The sequence below is a fragment of the Orycteropus afer genome, unplaced genomic scaffold (genome assembly GCF_000298275.1).
Source record: "Orycteropus afer afer isolate SDZICR_OR568_19922 unplaced genomic scaffold, OryAfe1.0 scaffold00045, whole genome shotgun sequence".
NCBI lineage: Eukaryota > Metazoa > Chordata > Mammalia > Tubulidentata > Orycteropodidae > Orycteropus > Orycteropus afer.
This window is the reverse complement of record NW_006921632.1, coordinates 1,571,927-1,585,342: the sequence shown is the minus strand read 5'-3', so window position 1 is coordinate 1,585,342 and position 13,416 is coordinate 1,571,927. Positions and strand designations below refer to the sequence as shown.

The following is a 13,416-nucleotide window of genomic DNA, read 5'->3' as shown; positions in this document are numbered from 1 at the left end:
CCTAGAGACTCAACAAGAAAACGAGTGGAACTAATAGGAAGCTTCAGCAAAGTGGCAGGGTACAAGATCAACTTAGAAAATCAGTAGAATTTCTCTACACATAAAAAAAAATCCTCTGAAAAAGAAATCAGGATGAAGTACTTAGGAATAAATCTAACCAGAGACACAAAAGACCGATACAAATAAAACTATAAAACTCTACTATAAGAAACCAAAAGAGACCTACATAAATGGAAGAATTTCCCATGCTCATGGATAGGAAGACTTAACATTGTAAAAATGACAATACTACTGAAAGCAATCTATAGATATAATGCAATCCCAATCCACATTCCATAAAGAAAGATGTACAGCCTTAGAAACCCTATGAGGTGGTTTACTGTGTCCTATAGAGTGCTCTGGGAGCTCTGGTAGCATAGTGCCTAAGATACTTGACTGCTAACCAGAAGGCTGGCAGTTCAAACCCACCAGCCACTCCTCCGAAGGAAGATGGGGAATCTACTTCCATAGTGATGTTGTTGTTGTTGTTGTTATGTGCCCTCGAGTCAGCCCTGACTCATAGCGACTCCTCCTTGGGTTTCTGAGGCAGTGTCACTACAGAAGTAGGATTGCCCAACCTTCCTTCTGAGGAGTGGCTGGTGGGTTTGAACCGCCAGCCTTCTGGTTAGCAGTCAAGTGCCTTAGGCACTATGCCACCAGAGCTCCTTCCGTAGTGATACTGCCTCAGAAACCCAAGGAGGGGTTGCTATGAGTCGGGTCCAACTTGATGGCACATAACAACAACAACAAATACAGGAGGGAGTGTGCCCAAGACCATGTATAGTGTGGCCGACAATGTTTCTACAAGTGCATTTCTATGTTCTGTAAGAATTTCCAGGTGTATAGTAGAGCTGACAAGGGACAAGATTGTAGTCACTTCTGGGCCGTAGCCAGCTACCCAGAGTCAGTGAGTACTTGGACCTGTGGGCTCAGGACCATAGTCACAGGGGACATCAAGCTCAATTGGCATAACATACTACACAAAACATTGTTCCACCTCCTACTTTGGCAAGTAGTGACTGGGATCTTAAAAGCTTGCAAGCAGCCATCTAGATGCAACGATGGGTCTCTCCTCATCAAAGGGATTGCAAAGAAGAATGAAGAAAACCAAAGATTCATGGAAACAATTAGTCCAAGTAACTGGTATACCACGTGATCCTTAGCCTATATGACTATGAGACCTGAAGAACTAGGTGGTGCCCCGCTACCACTGTCAACTACTCAGAGGGGAATCTATGTAGGAGATCCTGGATAGAGTGGGAGAACAATGTGGAACAAAAAAAAATCATTTGGGAAAAAAAAAGGGGGTTGGGGACCATGTTTGCTGGTGTGATAGAGCCTGATGGAACCACTAAGACTATGGCCCTTAGCTGCCCTTCAGGTCTGGAATTGAACCCACACCTGTGGCTTCCAGCCAAACAAAAGACAGGCATATGAGTTGAACATTTACCTGAGGTAGATACACTCCTTGGAGAGAACAATCATGGGAGAAAGAAGGGCTGTTTATGCACAGGGAGACAGCTCAGGGGGCAGGAGTGCATGGAGAGATGGACACAGGGAAGAGGTAACTATCGGGAGGTAGTGGGAGGGGAGCTGTTGCATTGTGGTAAATTGTGGTCAATATCACGAGACAAAGTGTATGTGAACTGCTGTATGGAAAGTGAATTTGCTCTGTAAACTTTCACCCAAATCACAATTTAAAAAAAAAAAAAAATGGTCTGGCAAAACTAGCCATCCATTTGCAGGAAAATGAAACAAGATCCATATTTCATATCATACATAAAAAATAACTCAAGATGGATAAAAAAAACCTGGAGGTAAAACCCCAACCATAAAGATCATCAAAGAAAAAATAGGGGTAAGCTTAGGGGCCTTAATGCATGGCATAAATACACTATTGAATATAACTAAAAAGGCACAAACAGCAGAAAGCACACTAGATGATTAGGGCCTCCTAAAATGAGATATTGTCTCACTCCAGGATTAATAGCAAAGTTGAAAAAAAAAAAAAAAACAGAAAATAACAAATGCTAGTGAGGATGTGGAGAGACTGGAATACTCATACACTGCTGGTGGGAATGTAAAATGGTATGACCATTGTGGAAAACAGTATGATACTTCCTTAAGAAGTTGGAAATAGAAATACTAAATGATCCAGCAATCCCACTACTAGGTATGTATCCTAGAGAAAAAGAGCTGTGATATGAAAAAGTACATGCATACCCATGTTCATTGCAGCACTATTCACAATAGCAAAAAGATAGAAACCACTTAAGTGGCCATCAACGGATAAATGGATAAACAAACTATGGTACATACACACAATGGAATACTACACAATGTTAGAGAATAATGATGACTCTACAAAACACCTCCTAACATGGATGAACCTGGAGGACATTATGCTGAGTGAAACTGGTCAATCACAAAAGGACAATTATTATGAGAGACCACTACTATGAAAGTTTTAAAAAAAAAAAAAAAAAAAAGTTTACACACAGGAAGAATTGTTTTTCGAAAGTTACCAGAGGTGGGAGGGGAAGGGAGGAAAAATCACCAACCAGAGGGTAGACATGTATTAACTTGGATGAAGGGAAAGGCAGTATACAATAAGGGTGAGTCAGCACAATGGAAGAACACAACAGTTAAAGGCAACTAAGGTGCATACTATTACATATACAATTCTGCAATAATAATAATAGTTTATGAGTGGATACATAGATAGACAACCAGTCTGAACAGGGATGGGAAGGCAAACGAGACTACACCCTTGCATATATATAGGTTTGATAGAGGCTATCTCTACCTATATATTGTTATGTGCTGCAATTATATCCATGCATGTAGAAGAGCATACAGGGGACAAAGCTATGAAAATGTCTTAGTCATAACCAAACACCTTAGGAGAATGAGTTGCTGGGTATGGAGGCTCAGGACCATAGTCTCAGGGGACACTAAGGTCAATTGACATAACATAGTCTGCAAAGACAATGTTCTACATTCTACTTTGGTGAGTAGAGACTGGGGTCTTAAAGGCTTGTGAGTAGCCATCTAAGGTGTCACTATTAGTCTCTCCCCATCCAGAGCAAAGAAAAGTGAAGAAAATCAAAGATGCACGCAACAATTAGTCCAGCTTCCATAATCCTAAGACCAGAAGAACTAGATGGTACCCAGCTACCAGTGCTGACAGCTCTGAAAGGGATCACAGTAAGATGTTTCAGATAGAGTGGGGAGAAATGTGAAACAAAATTCAAAATCATAAAAAGACCAGGGTTACTGATCTAATGAAGGCTAGTGAAACCCCTGAGACTATGACCCTTAGACACCCTTCAAGCTAGGAACTGAATTCATCCCCATGGCTCAACTGGCAGCCAAATGACAGACAGGCCTATAAGGTGAACAGTAATATCAGGAGGGCATGCACTCATTAGAACAATCAAGCATATGCAATCAAGAGGACAGCATTTGCCCTGGGACAGAGCTAGGAAGGCAGGATAGGATGAAAAGAAAGGAGGCAGTGGAAAGAATGTTGTTACAGTATAGGAATTTCAGTAAATGTCACAAAACTGTATGGATTGTTGAATGGAAAACCAATTTGCTTTGTAAACTTTCACCCAAATCACTATTTAAAAAAAAAAAAAAAAAAGTGAGTTTAAAAGTTGATATCTAAACTAACTAAATCCAAAAGAATTATTTCAATAATAAATTGCTAAAATAAAAAAAAAAAAAAACAACCCACTGCCGTTGAGTTGATTCAACTCACAGCGACCCCTCCTTGGGTTTCCAAGGCAGTATCTCTATGGAAGTAGATGGCTTAATCTCCCTTCCAAGGAGTGGCTGTTGTGTTTGAACCTCCAGCCTTCTGGTTAGCAGTCAAATGCCTTAGGCACTACAGCACCAGAGCTCCCAATAAAACGCTAAGTAATAAAATATTTTGTCAGGCTCTAGTTGCTAGAGTTGATGGTGCCATGGATTCAGTAGAACGTGGCATGGTGATCACGGTAGACAGAGTGCAGCCCCCACTCAGAGGAGTTCTGTTGGCCACCTGAAACCACGGCCAACAGCCTTGATGGAGCCACTTTCTCTCGCTCTCTCTCTTATGGAGAAAAGTCAAATGACAGGCACAAGCGGGAGCGGAGTTATAGTTGACGGTCCTCCCCTCTTCCAGATTTGGGCCAGAATTTGGGCCACAGTCCTGACAGCTATTGTAAGCTGCATGACCAGCCAGTCACAGTCTCTCGGGAACTCACTTTCTATCTGTAAAACAATGTCCATAGACTAGATGATCTCTAAGACCCCACCAGGTTCTGAATACTATGATTGTGTGACTGAATGACCACACACACACACAAATTTGGGTTGGTACGTAAGGGCCAACAAAGAGGAGCTGTGATGCCTCTTCTGAGTGTATTGGAAAATAAGAGATTTTTACCTGACTAGGTCAGGAGAGGTTTTGCACAGAATCAAGGGTTGACAAGCTGCTTTCTATGTCATGAACACCTTGACCAAAGAGGAGAGACCAGAAAGGGTGAGTGACTCATCCAGGAGCACACAGCAGCTCAGTGGTTGTCTCAACTTCAGCTCATATGAAAGCTGTGGGGAAGGTTTCTGGGAACTCCCAAGGCTCAGGCCTGAACTTAGTTAACTAGCTTTGGTGTAGGAAGTATGTCTGAGGGTCGGGATATGTGATACATGAAGTCACAGAAGGAGTGAGGAGGGCACATTCTCTGGGTGGAGCAGAGGCACAGTCAAGCCCTCTGAGTTCCTGTCTCTTTCTATGTGCTGAGTCTGGGGGTGGGTCCCTTCATGGAGGCAAGATATGAGACCTGAGGTTGGAGAAGGCTGGTTGAGGGCAGAGTACCATGGTGCCAAGCAAGAACTCTCTCCTGGGAAAGAGAGGGACAGGCAGGTCCAGGGAAGCATTTTGCCTGGAGCCATCAGAAGTCTACTTGATGTTAGAATCAGAGAGTAGACAGGTGGGTGAGTGGGTAGGCAGGCAAGAGTAGGGTCTATGAATCTATTGCCCACCCCACACCCTACTTCATTTAATTTACTCCAGTCTCTTATAGAGAGTTGGGGTAATTATCTTACCTTCATTCAGGAGAATGAGCACCTGCTGATGGGGTAGGCACTGGGAATACATCAGAAAACAAAACCCACAAATATTCCTGCTCTCTCGGAGGTTCTGTTCTATTTGGGTCACTTCCTTCCCCTTCCTTCTTTTCTTCTTTCTCCTCCTCCTAACTGCATTCTCAGCTGCAAAATACTTACCCGTTCATCACCTGACTCCATCTTCACAATAATTTTGTGAGATAGGCAGTATTATTCCCAATGCCCAGGAAAGAAAACTGAGGCTTGGAGTTTGACCCAGGAGTGTAGGGTGTGTGTGTGTTGGGGGAAAACTCTGCAGAATAGGTTTTAGTCCCAGCTCAGACACTAACTTGCTGAACCACCTTAGATAAGTCACTTGCCTTCCCTGTGCCTCAGTTTCCCCTGTTGATACAGCAAGAGGGATTCCATTCCAATTCTGTAGTCTCCAGTCTCTCTCAGATCTCTGTTCCCAGGACTGTGACTTGCCCAAGGACCTGCTAGACAGGAGAGATAGAGCAGGGCTCAGAACCCAGGCCTCTTGACCCCACTCTGTGCCCCACCCTGCCTTTGGGCCCCAGGGAGACAGAAAGAAGAAGCGCTTCTCCAGTAGCAAAGCTGGTGGGATTAGGGAAGAGCTGGGGGGCAGACTTGGGAACTGCCAGGCCCAAACATCTCCTGAGCTCCAGTACCCACAACAGCATCGATGGCGGAAGGTGGCATTGCCCAGAGGCTGGGCTGAGTGGGTACTGAGGCCAAGAAGTCACTTATCTGGTATTGCAGCCTTCTGGAGCCTGCACGGCTCACTGCCCACAGAAATTCCCTGATTCTGTGGCCTGGGTGCTTCTGACTGTGGCCTGGGTGCTTCTGAACTCTGGGGGTGCTTCTGGAACCCTGACATATGAGTTTGGGGAGACCTATTGCCCTCCTCAGACATAGTATTACTAATAATGACATATATTGGGGGCTTACTGTGGGCCAGGTGCTGCTCTGAGCACTTTGCATACATTTCTTTCAATCCAAACCCCAATCCCACAAGATGAATTTTGTTATTATCCCCATTTTACAGATCAAGGCAAGAAAAGTTAAGTCACAGAAATGGAACAGGGTGAAGCTGGAATGGAAGACCTCAGCTTCCTCAGTTGACCCCAGGTTGACTCCATCACCCAGGCCCATGGTCCCAATGGCCACTGAAACCATCCCCCTCCCTCCAGGCTATGGGAGTTATTTGGCTATGGTTCCAGGGAGGAGGTAAAAAAGCTTAATCACTTATGGATGATTGACTGCAAGAAAGCAAGCACAGAAAAAGACATAAAATCTTTATGCCTTGGAATGTTTGTCACAAGCTAATCAGTTGTTTTCCATCCCCACCAAGAAGGAAATATTGGAGGTCAGACAGTAGGAAGAACTTCCCAGTTATCAGAAAGGGTAGCTTTGATATCTCTTATGGTCAATTTTGGGTAAAGTATTGATACTGCTTTGGCCAACAGTTTGAGACAGAGAGAGGAGGCTGGACACATCCCCTACAGGGGCTCCCATTCATAGAACCAGATGGGGTGAGAGTCAGGGTAGGGAGACGCCGTGGGGCAGCAGCCCTGGGATAACTGAGGGAACAAACACGGAAAACCAGGGGACGTCAGTCCTTATCTGGAGTTCAGTAATGGGGAACATTAGTCAGCTGTGAAGGCCTAGATGGCATGATAGGCATGCGGGTGGGCCGGTGGGGAGTGGGGGAAGGGCAGCCATTGAAGGGAAGGGGGCAGGTTTGGCCTAAACTCCACCTCTGCCCCACGTGCCCAAATTCAGGCTGGACGGACCCTATAAATGCCCGAGACTGGGCCTCCCCAGAGACCCTGGGAAACGGCGCAAGAAATCCGCAAACCTGCTGCCCCCAGACCACTAGGCCAGCCCAGAGCATGTGGGAGCTCCGGTCCATAGCCTTCTCCAAGGCTGTGTTCTCCGAGTTCCTGGCCACACTCCTCTTCGTCTTCTTTGGCCTTGGCTCGGCCCTCAACTGGCCACAGGCCCTGCCCTCTGGGCTGCAGATCGCCATGGCTTTCGGCCTGGCTATTGGCACCCTGGTGCAGACTCTGGGCCACATCAGTGGGGCCCACATCAACCCCGCTGTGACTGTGGCCTGCCTTGTGGGTTGCCATGTTTCCTTCCTCCGAGCCATCTTCTATGTGGCTGCCCAGCTGCTGGGGGCTGTGGCAGGGGCCGCCCTACTCCATGAGCTCACACCACCAGACATCCGCGGGGACCTGGCTATCAATGCGGTGAGTAGCCAGAACTTCGCTCTTTACTCCTGGGGCAGATCCTAGGTGGTCTTTGCAAAAGATGGGATGGCAAGACCAGCTCTGGGTGACGATCTGGGTGGGGAAAGAGGGAGAGGGAGAGAGAAAGTATGAAGCCAGGAACACAACCACTAGAGGAGCAATAACGCCAGAACAGAGGCAGGACACAAACGAGTCTGTTGGTAGCTTCTGCTCCCAGCCTCGTAGAGGAAGAATAGCCTCAAGGCACCAATGATGCCTATGTTACAGTGAGGACTGGGCTAGAACTCATCAAGGGACAGAGTCCCAAAGCAGACATGTTTTTGATCTAGAAAGGACCTCGAAGTACTAGTCACAAGAATCTTCTGGGGAAAAAGGGACCAAATGGTTCCTCATCATTTATTGCATGCTAGACTCCGAAACCCAAGGAGGGGTCGCTATGAGTTGGGTCCGACTCGATGGCAAATAACAACAACAGACTCCATGGAAGGATCTCTGGTAGCTCAGTGCCTAAGGCATTTGACCACTAACCAGAAGGTTGGCAGTTCAAACCCACCAGCCATTATGCAGAAGGAAGATGGGCCAATCTACTTCCGTAAAGATTTACTGCCTCAGAAACCCAGTGGGGGTCACAATGAGTCAGAATCAACTCAAGGTCAGTGAGTTTGGTTTTTGGTTTTTGGACCCCCTGGCAGGTATTTCTCACAAGCCATGTACAACAACAGTCCTGCAAACAGGGATGGATATCCTCATTATTAAGGATGTAAAAACAGACTCAGAAGGGGATGTGTCAAAGTGTATTTGCTCTGTAGATTTTCACCCAAATCACAATTAAAAAAAGAAGAAGAAGAAGAAGAAGGAGATGTGTCAAAGACAGTTCTCAAGCCCAGGCTTGACTGCAAAACCCATGATCTTCCCAGCTGGCCAATGTTCCATCTCTAAGCCATCTTCTAAGTCTCATTCTGCAAACAAGGAAACTGAGGTTCAAAGACAGAGCATGATGGCTAAAAGTTCCACAGCTTGTCAGTATCAAAGAAAGGAGTAGAACTCAGAGGAAAGGTACAGGAGCAAGGTCTGTCTAGACCCTGGAGAAGGTCCCTGGAGTCAATGAGCTAAGTGCTGATTACATGATACAATGGCTAATTGGGCCACTTTGGGAGGTGAGGGTGATGCTATACTCCCCCTCTTTACACACTCCTCACCTCCCCTGGGCCTGTGCAAGGCCTGGGACTCTGAGTGGCATGGATGAGGAGGGAAGGTCTGTGCTCCTCTCACCACAACTCTCACTCTGCCGCCATTCCAAGCTAGGGCAACAGCTACCTCCTTAGGGTCCCTGTCAACCCCGTTTCCTGACCTGCTTTGTCTTTGGGCCACTGAATAAGAAGCTGTCCTGTCTCTGAAGTGCATTCAGCACAGTCCTGCATGGTCTCTGTGGCCATTGCCTCCTCTACACAAGTGATACTCGTGCAAGGGACAGAGATGTCCCAGTTGGAGAACTTCTGTCTTCTTCAAAATAGAAAACATTGGAGGCTGAGGTTTCAGAGCTGGGAAAAGGCTAGAGTGGCCAAGGTAGTGGACAGGCTGAGGGGTGTGCCCATTTCCACTGGGAACAAAATTAGTTCAGTTTGTGGCAAGGAGAGGTTCAATTAGACTGAAAGAGTAATTTACTGAGAGCATGGCCAAGAAAGCCTTGGGATGCAAGACTAGGGATACTCCTTCTCTACTAGCAGAGAACTGAGGATAGTAAGAGGCCATACAGCTGATGGGAAGCCCCAGAAGGGAAGGGTCTGGGAAAGTTCCCCAAAGCTCTTGCTTAGCATTTACCATCTTGAGGAATGGAGAAGAACCCTGCTTGGCTGGACTAGGGCAGTGGCAGGGCCTGGAGAAGGAACATGGAAGCTGAGAGTCATCACAACTCCACCCAATGTGGTGCGCAGCCCCAGAGGCCAGGGTGTAGGGCACAGGATGACAAAACCCAGTGTTGGGCACGGCCCAGTTACGAAATCACCTCTTTGCTTGGTCCTCAAGTTCTTTCCTTACCCAAGGCAGAGGAACCATGGGTACCCCACATGGGTGTGGAGGCATCGCAGTACAAGTCTCCCCTGCCCCAAGCCCAAACCCACAGAAGAAGCAGGGAGCAAACCCATAGTACAATACTGAAAACGCAGTGGGGAACAGGCAAAGTTTAGGGGAAAGTTGTATGCTAGATTCGTGGAGAGAGAGGGTATCCTATGACCATCCCCTAGACCCAAGGCCTCAAACGGCCAGCCAGCTCTGTTCTCTGACCACAGAAAGACTACAATCCTCTTATGACAACAGTATTTTATGACCTAGACAGAGAGGAAGTCCTTCCTGTTACCTGGCCAAAAGCTTCCTGCTACAGCTGAAACTTCCTCCTTTCAGGAAATAGAAAATCTGGATGGCAGCTTCCTTTTCTTCTCACACTTTAGGCACACAAGCCCAGCCCCTAAGCCTAAGGGCTATGGAGGCAGTTTTCCTACCTCTGGAGGACTATGGGTGGTCTCGAGGTCCATCCCTAGGGCCAGGGCCCAGAAGAAGTCTTCAGTAGCTTGGGCTAAGGTGGCTGATGAGCCTAGGTGTTCTGGCTCCCAGTCAGGGGGCTTCCCTGGAGGCTCAACTACAGGCAGGCAGGAATACGGAGCCAGTGAGGGGCTTGCTCAATGTCTCCCCTTCATACCCTCTCTCCCCCCAGCTCAGCAACAACACAACGGCTGGCCAGGCTGTGACTGTGGAGCTCTTCCTGACCCTGCAGCTGGTGCTCTGCATCTTTGCCTCCACCGATGACCGCCGTGGAGATAACCTGGGCAGCCCTGCCCTCTCCATCGGCTTCTCTGTGGCCCTGGGCCACCTCCTCGGGGTAGGTCCTGGCCATAGTTGAAGAAACAGACACGCAAACCACTCTAGAGACAGAGACATGGAAACCCAAAATGACAGACACAAAGACCCCCAGAGGGACAAGTATAACAGAGCCCCCGAGAGAGACAGACACATGGCCACCCCCTACAAGAGCTGACATCCAGACACCCCAGAGGACAGCTATCCCTCCAGCCTCAAATGAATACAGAGCCTGTAAAGATAATATAACCTTAATTGTCCACTGCATCAATTCCCTTTAGTTTGTCTCATCTCATAAACTTAGGCTGGTTGAGCTGAAGCATTGGAAAAGGGGGCAGTGGGGAGTGGTGAGGACTCCCTGCCCTGTCCTCATCTGCCTTCTCTCCCTGACCCCCACCTCTCATTGCAGATTCACTACACTGGCTGCTCCATGAATCCTGCCCGTTCCCTGGCTCCGGCAGTCATCACCGGCAAGTTTGATGACCACTGGGTAATGGCTGAAATTCCTTCCCCTCCCCAGAAACCCATCTCAGAGGGAGAACAAGGGCTGGAATAGCGTGGTCCAGTGTGGGGTAGGGGACTCAGTGGCTGTGCCCCAAACCTTTCACACACCTTGTGAGGCCAAGCAGAGCCTTGGATTCCACTTTGGTCTGACATCAAAGACTCGGTTTCCACATCTGTAAATTCAGGTAACAGTTCTTACCTCATTGGCATCCTAGGAACATAAAGTGAGATTACATATGTAAAACAGATCATACAGTGCCGGGCACTTAGAACGCAATAAATTTATTATTTATAATAAAACCATAAACCAAACTCACTGCCATTGAGTCAGATCCGACTCATAGCGACCCCTCCTTGGGGTTCCAAGGCTGTATCACTACGGAAGTAGATTGACCAACCTTCCTTCCTAGGAGTGTCTAGTGGGTTTGAACCACCAACCTTCTGGTTACCAGTCAAGTGCCTTAGGCATTATGCTACCAGAGTATGTGTGTGTGTGTGTGTGTGTGTATATATAATTATTTAGTACTTATCTAGTACTTAGTATGTGCTAGGTCTTTTTCTAAGTGTTTTGCAAATATTAACTCCTTTAGTCTTTATAAGAACTTCCAAAACCAAACCAAAAGCACTGCCATGGAGTCGCATCCGACTCATAGCGACACATCCTTGGGTTTTGGAGGTGATATCACTACTGAAGTAGATTGCCCAACCTTCCTTCTGAGGAGTGGCTGGTGGGTTTGAACTGACAACCTTGTGATTAGCAGTCATATGCCTTAGGCACTACACTACCACAGCTCCCATAACAACTTCAGGAGGTAGGTAATATTATCTTGAAAGTTTCAACATAAATACCCAGGGAGGGTATGTTCACAAGTAAGTGGTGATATCAGGATTCACATCCCAGCAGTCCAAGCAGAGTTTGCATGCTTAACCACCACACTAACCCATCTTCCTCAACAGTTAGCGTCATCATCACTAACTACCAAACCAGTTGCCCTCACTCAAGTCAGTGTTGATTATGGTGACCCCACGTGTGTCAGAATAGAACTTTGTTCCATAATTTTCAATGGCAGATTTTCAGTAGATCACCAGGTCTTTCTCGAAGATCTCGTCAAGAAATGAACCCTGGTGATGCTGTAGTTAAGAGCTCAGCTGCCTGGGGAAAAGTGGGCAGTTAGAACTCACCAGCCACTCTGCGGGAGAAAGGCTTGGCAGTCTGCTTCAGTAAAGATTGATAGCCTTGGAAACCTCTACTGGCCGTTCTACTCTGTCCTATAGGGTCACTAAGAATCGGAATGGACTCCACAGCAACCGGTAGCAACGTTAACCGTTTACACCACCCAGAGACCCCATCACTAACTACTTGAGAAAGTATCTTATTATAGTATACTAATCGCCTGTGAGACTCCTTTCCAACACAAAGGTACCCTTAAGTGGGGAGGGGAAAATGTCCCGGGCCCACACTGGGTTTTGCGAGCTTAGCGCAGACGAGGAGGGATTCAGTCCTCACACTGTACCCACCCCCCCACCCCGCCCCGCCCCGGCCCCACAACCCAGGAGCCGCCCGGTGCGCAGTGCCGAGCCTCCCCCTCCTGTCCCTAGGTCTTCTGGATCGGACCCCTGGTCGGTGCCATCTTGGGCTCCCTCCTCTACAACTACATCCTGTTCCCCTACTCCAAGAGCGTGTCGGAGCGCCTGGCCGTGCTGAAGGGGCTGGAGCCGGACACTGACTGGGAAGAGCGCGAGGTGCGGCGGCGGCAGTCGGTGGAGCTGCACTCGCCGCAGAGCCTGCCGCGTGGCAGCAAGGCCTGAGCGCGGCCGCCGGCCGGGGCCTCGAGGGCCTCCAGACGGAGGCACGGAGGAGCTCCGAGTGGCTGCCTGTGGGGCCAGAGGTCGCGCCGCGGGCTCGGGGGCACCCGCCATTCCCGCTGGACCGGAGGCGGAGGGGCCCACCCACCCTGTGCCGCTTCTCCCCCAGGTCGGAAGTTCGTCCACAATGCAGAGTAGCTACTTGCAGGACGCGCACTGCGCTGCCGGCCGCAGTGTGCAGAGTGGGGCCGGAGCGCGGGGTCGAAAGGGAGAGACCAGGGGCTTCTCTGTCAGTGAGCAGCTGGGAGCTTAATAGCTCCCCTGAGGCTGTAGGCGGTGAGGAGTTGATCCTCTGACTCCTCCAAGGGAGCTGGAGACTCGGGAACCCAGGTGGTGAGGGAAGGCGGGAGGAGGGGGGTGATCTGAAGAGCCTGAACCCGGGGACTGGGCGGGGCGAGCAGAGAGTGAACAGAACTTCGCCTTGTGTCTGGGAATGATGCATATGGCTTTACTAGTGTGCAAGTGTGTGCATCCTCCCGAGTGCCTCTCTGTCCCCACGTGCAGGTTGTGCATGCCCCTAAGTGTGAGTAGGTGTAGCCTCGGTGGTGTAAGTGCGCAAAGCTGGTGGCCTCTCAGTCCCCCATTGGTTCTTCAACCCTTCCACTCCCCTACCTGCAATAAATCCACTTCTCCTGCAGTCGGACGAGTCCTTGCTGCCAGTCAGCCCCAGGAGCTTTAAGAAAATGTTCCCCAGGAGAAGGGGAGGTCTGGAGGGCACTGATTTCCCACCCCACAAGCTGCAGCTCTGCCCCCCAAAAAACTTGCCAGGATACATTGCTGGAAGCAAAGA

The 13,416-nt window shown here is 48.6% G+C and overlaps 1 protein-coding gene across 1 annotated transcript; it reads left to right on the top strand.

The window, feature by feature from the left end:
• The first annotated feature begins 7,043 nt into the window (after nucleotides 1-7,043).
• On the top strand, nucleotides 7,044-12,569 carry AQP2 (aquaporin 2). Its single transcript, XM_007937827.2, has 4 exons — nucleotides 7,044-7,403; nucleotides 10,114-10,278; nucleotides 10,666-10,746; nucleotides 12,360-12,569. The coding sequence occupies exons 1-4, from the start codon at nucleotides 7,044-7,046 to the stop codon at nucleotides 12,567-12,569; spliced, it is 816 nt and encodes a 271-aa protein (XP_007936018.1).
• Nucleotides 12,570-13,416: the final 847 nt, after the last annotated feature.